The sequence below is a fragment of the Perna viridis genome, chromosome 9 (assembly GCF_037379345.1).
Source record: "Perna viridis isolate PV_CMFRI_1.1 ecotype Kerala chromosome 9, ASM3737934v1, whole genome shotgun sequence".
NCBI lineage: Eukaryota > Metazoa > Mollusca > Bivalvia > Mytilida > Mytilidae > Perna > Perna viridis.
This window is the reverse complement of record NC_142453.1, coordinates 25950103-25963449: the sequence shown is the minus strand read 5'-3', so window position 1 is coordinate 25963449 and position 13347 is coordinate 25950103. Positions and strand designations below refer to the sequence as shown.

Below are 13347 nucleotides of genomic sequence, written 5' to 3'. Positions count from 1 at the left end.
AAGATAGTCATACTTGGGTCGAGTCTGTCAATACCCTTTGTGCCCGGATGGCCACTATATAAAGTTTGATTCTTCCCACTGATTGTTTTAATCCAGAACGCATAATTAACAAAACTGTCAACCTCAACGTTTTCAATTGTACAGTTTAGAGTTATAGGTTCTCCAAAAATCGTTGTAAAGTTCCGGTTATCCACGGTCACGTTTATACTAACTAAAATGTTTGAAAAATATTATATATTTTGTTCAATTGTGTGGATTGTAACTTGGGTAAATTGTATTGTTATCTAAACAATGGACGTATTTGGTATCTACCTATTCATATCACTTGCTGTATTCAACCTCGGTGATATAAACAATTTAAATTCATTTCCAAAAAAGTATTTTTTGATACTAAATAATTTAACCAATCTTGTATAGAAAATATTTTCCAGTTGTTTTTCTCTCAAAAAGTGGGAAAATTCAATTGAAAATCAATCATTGATAAAATACATTAAATAAAGTATTGGATACAGATAAAAAATGAAATGCCACGTTAATTCTTACCAATTTGTTTGACCTTGAAAATCAGAATCACAAAAAAATATTGCACTTCTTATCATCCTTTCTGATATGGATAAGCAACAGTTCATAGGACTTCAACACAAGGGCCTTACTGTCGGCTAATTGCTAGTTCAATTTTTGCTTATATAAGCGCTTTACTATTCAAAGGGCAAAGTCATGGAGAAAATCAAAATACAATTTTGTTATTTAAACCATAACTTCGTATCCAGAAAAGTAATTCCGTCAGGTTGTTACACGTGTATTTGCTGTTTTAGTAAATTAATGTTTGTTTTGGTAGTTTATTAGTATGTTTTGTATGTGAATTTGTATCAAAATATAGGTTTGAAAATACAATACTAAACAGTGAAATAATGCATACATATATATTATTAATAAGTAAACATGTTTATATAACTTCAACAAAAGCTTCTAGTTTGGATTTGTATCTTTGCCTGCACGCCAATAGGTAATATATTTTCAAAGCTATTCAAGTTTATTGGGGATTATATTCCTTCGCATTTTCTGAAGGCCGTATTGTATGAAAAAATATGAAACAGAAACTTATTTTACGCAACGCTGAAAACTGATGGAAAGTATTTTTTTAAAAATCGTGTGACTTTTTGATCACTTTTTTATTTATATTAGAAAACCAAAATGTTGTCTAAAGAAATTTCTCTTTAAAAGAAACAATTGTGAAACTAGGGTAAACAAATTTCGAGAGAACTTCTCTATTAAAGATGCATTATTTAAAATTGTGTACATGCAAGGTATAGACATTTTTTTTTGTCCGAATGAAAATTTCCACAGCAAAGATTACTGAAGTATTTTAGTAAAGATTTTGCAGAATGTGAACATATCTATCTCTCCTGCAAAACAAAGGAATACTTGAAATATGAGAATGAATGGATGTATATTTTGCCACTCGCTTAAGATAGGAGCGTTATTCTGATGTATATTTTGCCACTCGCTTAAGATAGGAGCGTTATTCTTATTTCAGTATATGTCCTTTCCTTCTGATAAGTCTTCACTTATGTACGATTGAAGCAAAAATATATATTGTTAGAAATATTCGATAGCCTGAACATTCATTCATTGGTTACGTTTATAACTGAAATACCCTCCATATAAGCATCGGCCATTAATACTAGCTTGAAGATAGTATAGGGGGAAATATGCAGAATTTGGAAAATGTTTTCAGAATAAAACATGAATTTATGTTTGGAAAAAAACAAAGTATGTCATGAGATGTTTCTCTCCCTCTTTATACTTTGGCATGTACAATGTTCAAAAATGTGATGTGTTAACATTCCTTCCATTGTAAATTATAGCCATACCACTCAAGTGAAAGAGTAATCAAGGGAACCAAGATTCTAGCGGAAATCAAAAGAATTTAATCCTGGGATAAAGACCAGACATGGAAGACAGACAATCAGAGCAAAGAACATGAAATAACTAAATAATACATAAAAAGTACCAAAAAGTAATTGTACAACTCGGACTCCATTAATAATTGGGAGCATGGACCAGGTGCACCGGTAGGATACGCGTCCTTTTCTTTTCTAAACCATCCACCGAGCTGCTCAATAAAAAGTCAAGTCCAGTGTAGACGAACGAGAAAAGGAAAACTGTGACACGTTGAACAAATCAGTTTTCAATGCAGAAGGATACACTGTAACGATACACGAAAAGTATGTTCGAATAAAGGATGTCAATATTTGTTTAAATAGCGGATGTTATTTTTATTTATGTCTATATTGGATTTATTTTGTGTGATTTTACTCTAAATTTGTTTTATTTATAAATTTTTATGACTTGTTTTAGCAAAAACGAACCATTCGATTAACCATTATTGCCATCATGTGACAAATAAAATCCATAATATAAAAACACATGATAACACATGTCTGAAACAAACTTTAAGAAGAAAAACAAAAACAGATCTTGTTGTTGAGTTGTTTGTTGACTTACTTTTAAAACGGTCTGTAAGAGTTATAATAGTTACAATTCAAATAGAGATAGAAATTATTTTAGAAGTATAATTACTATTTCGAAAATCCAAGTGCATTTACATGTCCTATAAATAATGTTACAAGTATATTTCTATTTCAAAATCTTAACGTATTTAAAATACAATAACGATGATATCATAATTTCTGTTTCAAACTACTTGACATAATTTTATAATGTGTCAAAGTGGGTGAATGCATCATCATACATTGAACAAAAACATTTTTGTGCGTGTTTAAAAGTCAATAACAAAGTGAGCTGGTTGGGTTATGAGTACGTTATCAAGTATTCATCTTATGTTAATCACATCAAATAGTTTGCTTCTCCATGTACGAACATTATTATGAAGTAGAACCACTTCTTAACCAATTTAAAGGAAGGAAGTAGAGAGGTGTAACGTTACTAACTATGACAAGTTGTTATGATATATTGCTATAGGCCTGTCTTCTGAAATAAGTATTTTATTTTGGATTATAAGAGATGAATCTTGTGATAGTCACAGGTTTACTTTGGGTAAGTTTATTTATATTTCTGCTTTTAACATACTATTTTCATTTTACTATCATGCATGTAAATAGACATCGTTGTATTTTGGTGTATTATAGGTAGCAACAACAAAATAAAATATTTCAACTAAAAAGACATGCATGCTTATAGGTTCTTCAAGGTCTTTTCACCTAAACTAGTTAGAAATAAACGTTGTTATGTATCAATCAAAAGCATTAATTGCTGACGAAATTTAAATGCTCTACATTGTTTTGTCAAAATGTTTAATCTCAACGATATCCATGTTTTTTCTAATTAACTCTAACACAGATTCTTTTAACGCAAAGTAAATAAAAAAAAACAACCACTTTTTTCTGTGCACACGTATATCTGTTGCATTTTATGCTTTGAATCGGATTTTGATTCATGTTTAAACAAAAAACGTACATGAAAATAAAAGCATATCATCTACTGTTGAGGTCACTAAGCTGTATAACATATATTGATTACATTGTTTCTTTTAGATTGTAAGTAATGTAGGTAAGTCTGCTGGCGTAAGTATGTAAGTGTAAGAGTAAAAAATATCTCTCTCTCCCTCTTTCATTCTCTTTCTCTCTCTTGTGAAGTTATTTTAACTTGTTTTCAAATATTTTATGATTTTCGCTCTCAACTTTATACTATTTAAATCTTCTTTAAATGTACACATACATGTGGTATGCTTTTGGTAGATTGATATGTCTCCGCTTTTAACACACATTTTTTCGAAAGAAGTGCTTTTCACACATGACAAAAGTGTAAAGAAAAAAAACATATTAACTTATAAGTACTTCAATTCTAACTTTTAGACTGTCATGGTGCAGGTCCACCGGGTTCTTCTCAACGTAAGTATAGTTTAAATCATGGTTTCCTCTTTATGATAAACAGTATAACGAAAGACGTATTTTGCAGTTTTTCTCTCTGGAAAATAAAAGACATTTAACATTCAATGCTTCACACATAAACAAAAAGTTGTGTTGTTCAGAAAAGACTTTTATGCACAAAAATTCTGCAACATAAAACAAATTACCACAAGTGTTATATGAATAAGTCCCAATTTAGGTCTTTTGACGTTTAGTATATATTTGTCACTTAAAAGAAGGCTGACCATATTTATTAGTTTTCTAATGAAAATGAAATAATGTTATTGTTAATGGCGTTTTTACAAAAGGCTTTCTTCACTAGGGGTCACGATATGTTTGTTTGTGATTTTGGGTTTTTATTCATTGAGTTATCATCCCCAAATACCTTTTAAAGTGTCATTAATGCGTCAATGATAACTTATTAAAATGCACTATTCCACAAAAAGTTGTATTGACCTCAACATGAAATATTATTCCCGCATTGTATTTCCTATTTGTTTTGTTTGCAATTGCACATAAATAGCATTATTATGTGTATAAATAATTAAATAATTTGTTACAGGCCGTCCGTCTCCGAACGGACCACCGGGTAGTATAGGAGGTCCTGGACAACAGCTGGTGTTTCCACCTAATCCTGGTAATTATTCTCATTTTAAACAGGTTATCAATTTAATCGTCTATTCATACTTAAAATGTGTTACGCTGTTAAAATAAACTATTCAATATCAGTGATCATTTTCAAAAGACATTATGAATATATTAGAGTCGAAACAAAGCAGTATCAATATTATTATTTATTTATTATAATTTTTTTGCAGTCCAATTAGCACGTTAATTGAAATGTAATCCCAAGTTTTATCATAATTCATGGTAATAATGCCGATATTATGTTTTAAAAAAGTGTTATTTACTTATAGTTCGTGTTAATCTTAATGCATATTTACTGTTACAGATTTTGGAAATATCATGCAGGGTAAGGTTATTTGTTACTGTCATAACGTCGAATGACAAAAAAATTCTAACTTAAACAGATTTTTTTTGGTGATAAATAAATATCGACAATATATCTGTATTGTGGACTTGGTTGACCCTGAAATCATTTTCATCTCTCCTGTTCTTTGTTATATGACGATGACTTAATCATACTGTTAAGTTAAGCATTTGTATATAATTTGTTAAATGTACTTAAGAACCCACTTGACAAAAGGTGATGTTTTTGTAATTTGTTTTCTAAATGCCCTTATAAATGGATATATTATAGAACAAAATTTAAAAAGAAAAGGTATTGGGTATCAAAATAATTTTATTGCATGAAAGACTGCTAAAATCTTACAATAAATGCAAAGATAAAACTTCAAGGTCATTGTGCAAAATTCCGATGCGATTGTAATCGTGGCAAAGTGTTCATACTGGTCACTTTCAGAACGGAATATTTTTTTCTGAAATAATATTATAAAGGTATGTCATGTTTTATCAACTATTGCAAATGCAATACAATGCCGAGTTATTACAAGATTAAAGTCATCAATAACAAATGTTTAATGGTCTTTAATCAACTCAAATCGCTATGGTGTACTGTATCCATCTGCACCATGTGAACCATCTTTTTTTCTATATTTTTCTTCTTTTCTCTACCCCAGACGTGATATTGTAAGTGTTCGTGCAATTCAGCTGGTGTTTCTACAAGCATAATATCTGGACCACGCTCCGGGTGGCTCATTCAGTTTTCCTGTGAGTTTAATTTTGTTTTTTTTTTATTTCTTGTTTTGTTTTTGTTTGTTTTCCTTTGATTTTGCTTTTTGTTTGTTTTCATATTTGTGTTGAATGTGTCTACTTCTAGATCTAAATGTTGTCCCTGGAGTAGGTTGAATGATATTTATAGAAGTTACGGCCTTTGAACTCAGAAAATTTCAGTGAATTTTAAAGTTTCCACACTTTTTTTGTAACGCTTTTACCAATTGATTTTATCTTTTGTATGCAGTCTTACTATGAGAAGTTACAGTTTAAGTTCGACTCTGATTATGGTTGAATAATTTTTACAGAAGTTATGGGCTTTGGATAATTTCAGTGAATTCAAAGTTTGAAATGTACCTTTTTACGCCGGGACACTGGAGCGCTGTTCTTTTATTTGTTCCTAAGTAAACATTAAGTTAATAACTTGACATTCCTTAGCAAATGATATTGTTTATAAGTCCATGTTCTATTTGCAATTTCATATTCAAACTTTCTACCCGAAGTATTCCATTTTTGAAAGACGAAATTCCCATACCATACTATACTTATACCCCATAACACGTTGCCTATACATCATACTGTATTTTCCAGTTTATACCCAATTACACATCTGTTCATTTCTTATTAACCCATTGGATCAGAAATATACATCATTTAGCTACTTCATGTTCAGATAGTGCATGTATCGCATCTAATGGGGCTCAAAATGTTTACATCTTGCGAGAAGGAGAAGGGTCATTAAGGGCCATTTTTGTCAATATTAGAAGTAAATGATTTTATGGTTTTCTCTTTATTGAAACTTGTTTATTACTATAATAACCATTTTTTATCATTCAAAGCATTTTTTTCATTTTTGGACCAAAATTAGCAAAAAACAAAACAAATCAAGGATTTCTGAATTTTTTTTTATAAATAATTCAGTTTTCATCGTACGAACCTAATAATTAATGAAATGTTAAAAAGCAATGTTAGTCATACTTTGAACTAAAACAAAATACTGAAAAGAGCATTATGATATCCATTTTTGGGTAAAAACATGAAAAAAAAACCAAGAAAAATGGTGATTTTGGGAATTTCGAAATAACAATTAATAGATAATAATAGGTTTGGTTGAAATGATGGATTTATTGCATAATGCTGTACTTCATAATTTTGAGAAAAGAAATAAAATCAAATATATTTATTTTAGCTATTTTTGGTAAAAAAAAACATGAAAAATACAACAAAAATGAAGATTTTTGGGAAATTTTAATAAAAACTCCTGGTTACTTAAAATGATTGTAACCACATATCAGAATTTAAATTCATAATGCATTTTACATTTAAATGATAGGAAATATACCCAGTATGCATAATAAAGTCTTTCTGGGGCAAAAAATAATAAAAAGTTCAATATATACAAAAAAATAATGCTTTATAGAAAATTCTTTAGAATAACATGGAAAATACAGCCAAAAAGAGATATCCAAAGGGTTAGAATGTCATAGGACATTACAAGCTTCATCATAAAAATTCACAAGGGGGAGGGGGGGGGGGGCAATTATGACTTAAAGAATTATGATTTGTTGACTTTGTGCACATGCTAATTTCTGCGCCCGCCTATATTAAGGCATGCGTATTTCACAGCTTGTGAGCTATGCCATAACTCGCAAAAACTACAGACTTTATTTATTATGACAAATTGCTTTTATACAACAAGGGAAAACAAAATAAAATAATTATATGGTTCTTGTTTCCCTACTCTACCTATTTTTGAGGGTGAAACCTTATTTGTTATAGCATTTTTCCACAAGCACCCTTAAAGTCAAAGCATTGAATTTCAACACAAAAATATCTATGTGCAACAGTGCACACTCTGGTAATGTTTCGCTTAAGTTTGTTTGAATAGGAAACAAGTGATGGGTGTCCATAAAATGCTTTTTAATCCATTTTTATTAGCTGAATGGGTCTTTGGTAGAAACCTCAAGTAATAGTTACTGCCAGTAACCTACTGGGCCTGCCAGGTTGAAATTTTATATCACATGCTTTCTAAACATGTTTATCAATGAATTCTGCGATCGTTCAAAGAGCGATAATTCGAGTGATCCGCGTTTACAACATGTAAGTAATCGTACACAGTAAGATCAGACATTCATCTCCTTGGATATAACGGTTTGCCATCACGAATTACAGCGTTTTGTTTTAATAAAAATTGGGCGTATGGAGGTCCTTAATGACCCTCCTCCTTTGGCTTTCTACGGTTGCACTGGAACACAGAAAGAATTATTTTGACTGGGATATCACATGTTTTTTCTTAGTTACATGGACATAAAAGGGAATACTGTATGAAAATGAGTAATCAAGGAAACCAGGATTCTATGGGAATCTATACTGTAAATCAAGGGACAAAGACCAGACATGGAAGACAGAAAAACATAACAAAAAAAAAACATTAAGTATCCAAAACAATACACCAAGTAGCAAATGAAAATATGCAACTCAGTCTCCACCAAAAACCGGGTGCACGGACCAGGTGCACAGGTAAGATAAGCGTCTTCTTCCTTTCTCGAAACACCCGCTGAGCTGATAAAAAAAAGTCGATGTAGACGAAAGAGGAAGTGTTGTGATATGAAAAATCCATACGCATGTTCTTAAAGGATGTTGCCAAGGATGAAAGGAAATGTAATGGCATTTTGCGTATAGTGTGATCAATAGTTTTCCTTTACCGTCGATCTCTTAGTGTAATTGATTAGGTTATGTCTAGTACATAGCCACTTTATTTTTATCAAAGTGTACATTTCAAAGCTTTACCGCGATAAAACTGATAGAACTTGAAGATGTTCTGTTGGTAATACGTGTCATTTCTGAAGGGGGAAATATCATTAATATATCTCAAATGTTTTTCTTTTCAATTTTAACAGTTGACGATCTGCCAGAAGCAAATAAAAAGCACATTTGTAAGTATAATATAATGCTGCTGTAACAAAAAACAATTTTTTGATATACAATTTATATACTTTACATATACAGGAATATAAATAAAAAAAATAAATGTTGTATTTTATTTGCAATAAATAATTTTACCGCGAGTTCTGAAGAAAATTATTTGAAGGGTTATCAAGGAACCAATATTCTGGTTGAAATTAAAATAATGTAATCCAGGGACAAAGAATGGACATGGAAAACAGACAATCACAACAAAGCAACAAAGAATATAAAGTAAATAAAATAATACATACAAAGTAACAAAATAAAAGGAGCATGGGCCAGGTGCACCAGTAGGGTATGGTTTATTTTTCATCTTTTAAATATTGAAGTATTTTTGTCTGCTTTTTAGATGTGCAATGCAGCAGCAAGTTTTTATTCCATTGAGCATAACATGTTGCACATATATGATTTAACATGTTTGTGTTTGATAAATTGTTAGGCAATTGTTTTAATGTCTTTGTAACTCTACTTGTCAGTTTCCGATCCAAGAGGACCACTTGGTGTCATAAGTAAGTGCTAACTTTGCATTTATCATTTTCATAAAATTAAAGTCGTGTTATTATCACAAGGTGATTAAGACTAAAGAGCTTTCGATGAAAATGGTAAATATATTAATCTGCATCTTACTACACAATACTATAATAGTACATCTTGTTTTCAAGTTCTTGTTTCGTCTGAAAAGTGTTACTTTTATAGCAACAAGTCGATTGTTGCTTATATAAGTGTCATATTTTTTTTCCAAAAACTCGTATTAATACATTTTTCTAATTTGACATCAGATCAGTATGGCGAGTACATTCCATTAAGAGATAGGCAAGGAGAACTCAGATCTAAAGATACCCCACAGGTCAGTCTACTGCTTTTAATATCAATATTCTAAAACTGTCTACTTACCAAACATTAATCTTTTGAACCTCTAATGGAAATATGCATTGCTTTAAAAATGATTATATTGACCTTCAGTTGAAAGTGTTTGTCACTTACCAATAAAACAAACGAAAACAAATAATAAAAATAACAAAAAAAAAACAAAAAAAAAAAACACAAAACATTGGTTTATTTACTTATTATATTTAGGGTACAGTTTTGAAGATTTATTTTCATTTCTATTCTATTGTAGAACCCGCGTGACCATGTAGAAGAAACAGATTGGCACAGAGTGGATATCCAACCAAACCAAAACAGAGTAAGTGTTTTCATTTTGGATTCATTTATTAGTTATAGATTGGTTACATTTAAAACTTTATACATGTTTGATAAAATGAATCAAAAAACATAATGAGACAAATACAAAACCAAAAATGCCGTTTTCCGTTCTGAATGACCGTGGTGCACACATACAGGTAACCTGCTAGGTAGATTATTCAAAAATGTACATCACGTGATTAAGGTTATTTCGTCGTAGGTCGAAAAAATAAAGCAGTCAATTTTTAAATAAATATTCATTTTTTCGTTAAATGATGTTTGATATCACCATAATATAAGAACTAAGATGTTTACTGTCACCATATACTTGATTTAAATGCAGATGTCTGGAAACAATGTTCGTGGCCAACAACAAAAAGAGGATGAACACAGCAGAGCTGGCATTCTTTACAATGTTAGTATTCAATATGAGACAACAATGAGCTATACTTCCATGGTTATTACATTTTAATACCAGCGTCATATTCTTCAATGAAATAATAACAATAATTGCATTTTAGAAGGTTTTATCAATCAACTGACCATCTTTGAAAATTGACTTTCAGAATATGTGGCTCGAGGCATCAATGTCACCTACATGTATGAAGTGCATTTATCATGATAATGCCAGCTACATATTGTATGACTGTTTCTTCTGCTATTCCTGTTTCCACTGTGTAAAATCATTTCACAGCTTCAAAGCTTTACACCTCTATCTTTTTAAGTCTTTTATTTCTTCTCTTTAGATTAATGTATATACAAAAATACCGTAGATTTTGTTCAATCAAGTCAAATGGAAAAAAAACAGAAACATACATGTCTCAAATCCACCGATCTGGCAATGTCGCTTCGCTTAAGGATAACTTATCACTTTGGAAAGACCATTTTTTGTATTTCTGCATCATTGGATTCGTTCAGAATCTTTCATTAGAATGTAAGAAAAATGAGATTTTTGCCTTTAAATTGTTCATTTTGAGTATATATTTCAATAATATTATAACTCAGTTTGCCAAAATGATATGAAAGAGTACTAAGAGGAACCAAGGTTATAGCGGTAATCAAAAGAATGTAATCCAGGGACAAAGACCAGACATGGAAAACAGACATACACAACAAAGAACATACAGTAACTAAAATCGTACATACAAAGTAACAAAAGCAAATGAGCAACTCGGACTCCACTAAAAACTTTGAGCATGGACAAGGTGCACCGGTAGGGTGCACCTGGTCCATAAATCCTGAGTTTTTTCTTTAATTCTGATTGCGCAAAAAGTCAGAATACACTTTCAAAATGTAAGGTGTTTTTATACCATGTTTAACGCACTGCCTGATTTTTACAGAGACTGCCACTTTATATGGTTTTCTGTGAACCACAAGAATGCAATTATTTAAACACAACATAAAATCGATATTCAAAATATATTTAATTATGATGAAAGAAAATCGATCAACATAGGCGCAAAAGTTTATTAAAGATATGGGAAAAAAAGTTATATACATGTGTTTGGTAGTTCTGAACATGTTAAATACATTTTTTGTAGTTTTGGTATACTATCTTCAAATTAATATTTTGTCGACTAACGATTACATTAGTCTCCTGTTTTTTGTTCATAATATATTTAGCTCCATAGGAACATTCGACATGTATTTGTGAATAACGAATGTTTAAATGAGTGGTGAATATTTATAAATATGTTTACAATATTTTATTTATTTTAATATTTGGCCTTATTGTTGGAATTTGCTCAGAAAATATTGTGTGACTTTTTCCAGATGCTGAATTCCGGAAGAAGACACCATCCCGGACCACAAGGACCCCCACGGTAGTGAGCTTTATTAAAAATGGTAATAATAAAAATAACCAGAAACGCTACTCAAAGAATAATTAAAACATATTGTTGTACTGTTGATTTTGTGGTCATGTTGAATTGAAATGAAATAGGTGTCAAATAAAATTAAATGTATTTTTGAAAAGTGTTTTTTTTTATTCTTAGTGCTATTCCATATATGTTTTTTTTAATTACTGACATCAAGTCTTAGCAATAAATTTGTAGTCCAACAACGAATGGTTAAGACTGGTTTCCTTAACTAAGAATAGAGAATATGGATTCAAAATGTTATAATGTTTTACGTTTAACAATTCACTTCATTTATTTAAAGCTTCAATTTATCTTCTTTCAAACATTTTAAACGTCAAGTATTAAATTTGGTACAAATAACTTGTGTTTGCCTGAACGTCGATCGTTTCTTTGTCCACCCGTCGTGGTGAATGAAAAAGAGAAAAATTGAAATTGACAGCTGGTGAAACAAACGACCATCACCATCTTGATATTATATAAAAATCATATAACACTGTTATGAGTAGAGCGAACCTTCTGGTAAGGAATTGAAAAGATGAAAACAAATAATTTGCAAATCGCTTGTAAGAATGAGAGATGTAATGGACGATCTTAAAGCAAACATCGAACGTAGAGCTAGCATAAATTTTAATACTGAAGGAAAATTAAAGTATTTAATTGATTTATTGAATGATTGATCTACTGATTGATTGGTTGATTATGGTTTAAAGCCATATGTCTTGAAAGAGAACGGACGGTAGGCAATCGAACAGACTTTTGTACTAGTCAGACAAGCTGAGTCGTATCTTCATTATGCTAGCTCACAGAAGCAATACCCTGCATATAGGCATTTCACAAAGCTAGATAACGTTCAACAATGCACATATTACGAGCAAAATCTCGAAAATAACGCAACAATTATTCGAGGTAATAATGCATTGTCTTACGGGTAAGTTGTCTTTCAACTTCAATATTTTGCAATCACAATCTATATTTTAAAGTGCTCCTTATAGTTTAGAGTCCTACTCTATGTTAAAAATGCGTATTTTACCGTGATTTTACATTGTCACGGTGTATTCATCTGCACCATGAAAACTGATTTGTTCAACTTGTTATAGTTTTCCTTCCTTCTTCCGTCTACCCTGGACTGGACTTTTTATGACCAACTCGGCGGGTGTATCTAGAAAAACGCAACCGGTGCACCTGGTCCATGCACCCAGTTTTTGATGGAGTTTGGGTTATTTATTTACTTTTGTCACTTTGTGTGTATTGCTTTCATTATTTTGTGTACTTTGTTGTATATGATTGTTTTTTGTGTCTGGTCGTTGACCCTGGATTACACAATTTGGATTTCCTCTAGAATCTCGGCTCCCTTGATTACTCCTTAATACTTTGTATCCCTAAAGCAGGTGTTAAGATATGCTTCATATTAGCAATGCAAGATAATCCGTCTTTCTGATTGTCTTTTTTTTTGTCTGCCATTCTGTGTGTCTATCTGTCTGTCTGTCGTCAGTTTACCCGTCCGTGCCCATTTTCTTGTTATCTTTTTTACGATATCTTTATCTACTGTCATAGATTGTTTTTTTGTCTGTGAAAATGGCAGCCTAGTGAACGTTTTTAATGCAGTAAAAAGAACTTGCAAAACAAATGCATGGTGTACTATTCTTTAATTCCAAGGAATAGTTTCTAGG

The 13347-nt window shown here is 31.0% G+C and overlaps 1 protein-coding gene across 1 annotated transcript; it reads left to right on the top strand.

Moving 5' to 3' along the window:
* The first annotated feature begins 2901 nt into the window (after window positions 1–2901).
* LOC148607517 (uncharacterized) lies at window positions 2902–11792 on the top strand. Its single transcript, XM_088545129.1, has 11 exons — window positions 2902–3060; window positions 3558–3573; window positions 3879–3914; window positions 4495–4569; window positions 4885–4905; window positions 8567–8602; window positions 9110–9142; window positions 9413–9480; window positions 9754–9819; window positions 10162–10233; window positions 11592–11792. The coding sequence occupies exons 1-11, from the start codon at window positions 3028–3030 to the stop codon at window positions 11643–11645; spliced, it is 510 nt and encodes a 169-aa protein (XP_088401255.1). The 5' UTR covers window positions 2902–3027; the 3' UTR covers window positions 11646–11792.
* The last annotated feature ends 1555 nt before the right edge of the window (window positions 11793–13347 follow it).

Coding starts and splice junctions, on each gene's coding strand:
- LOC148607517 (XM_088545129.1), top strand. CDS start 3,028: ATGAATCTTGTGATAGTCACAGGTTTACTTTGG. Junction 3,915..4,494: donor TCCACCGGGTTCTTCTCAAC/GTAAGTATAGTT, acceptor AATTTGTTACAG/GCCGTCCGTCTCCGAACGGA. Junction 9,143..9,412: donor AGGACCACTTGGTGTCATAA/GTAAGTGCTAAC, acceptor ATTTGACATCAG/ATCAGTATGGCGAGTACATT.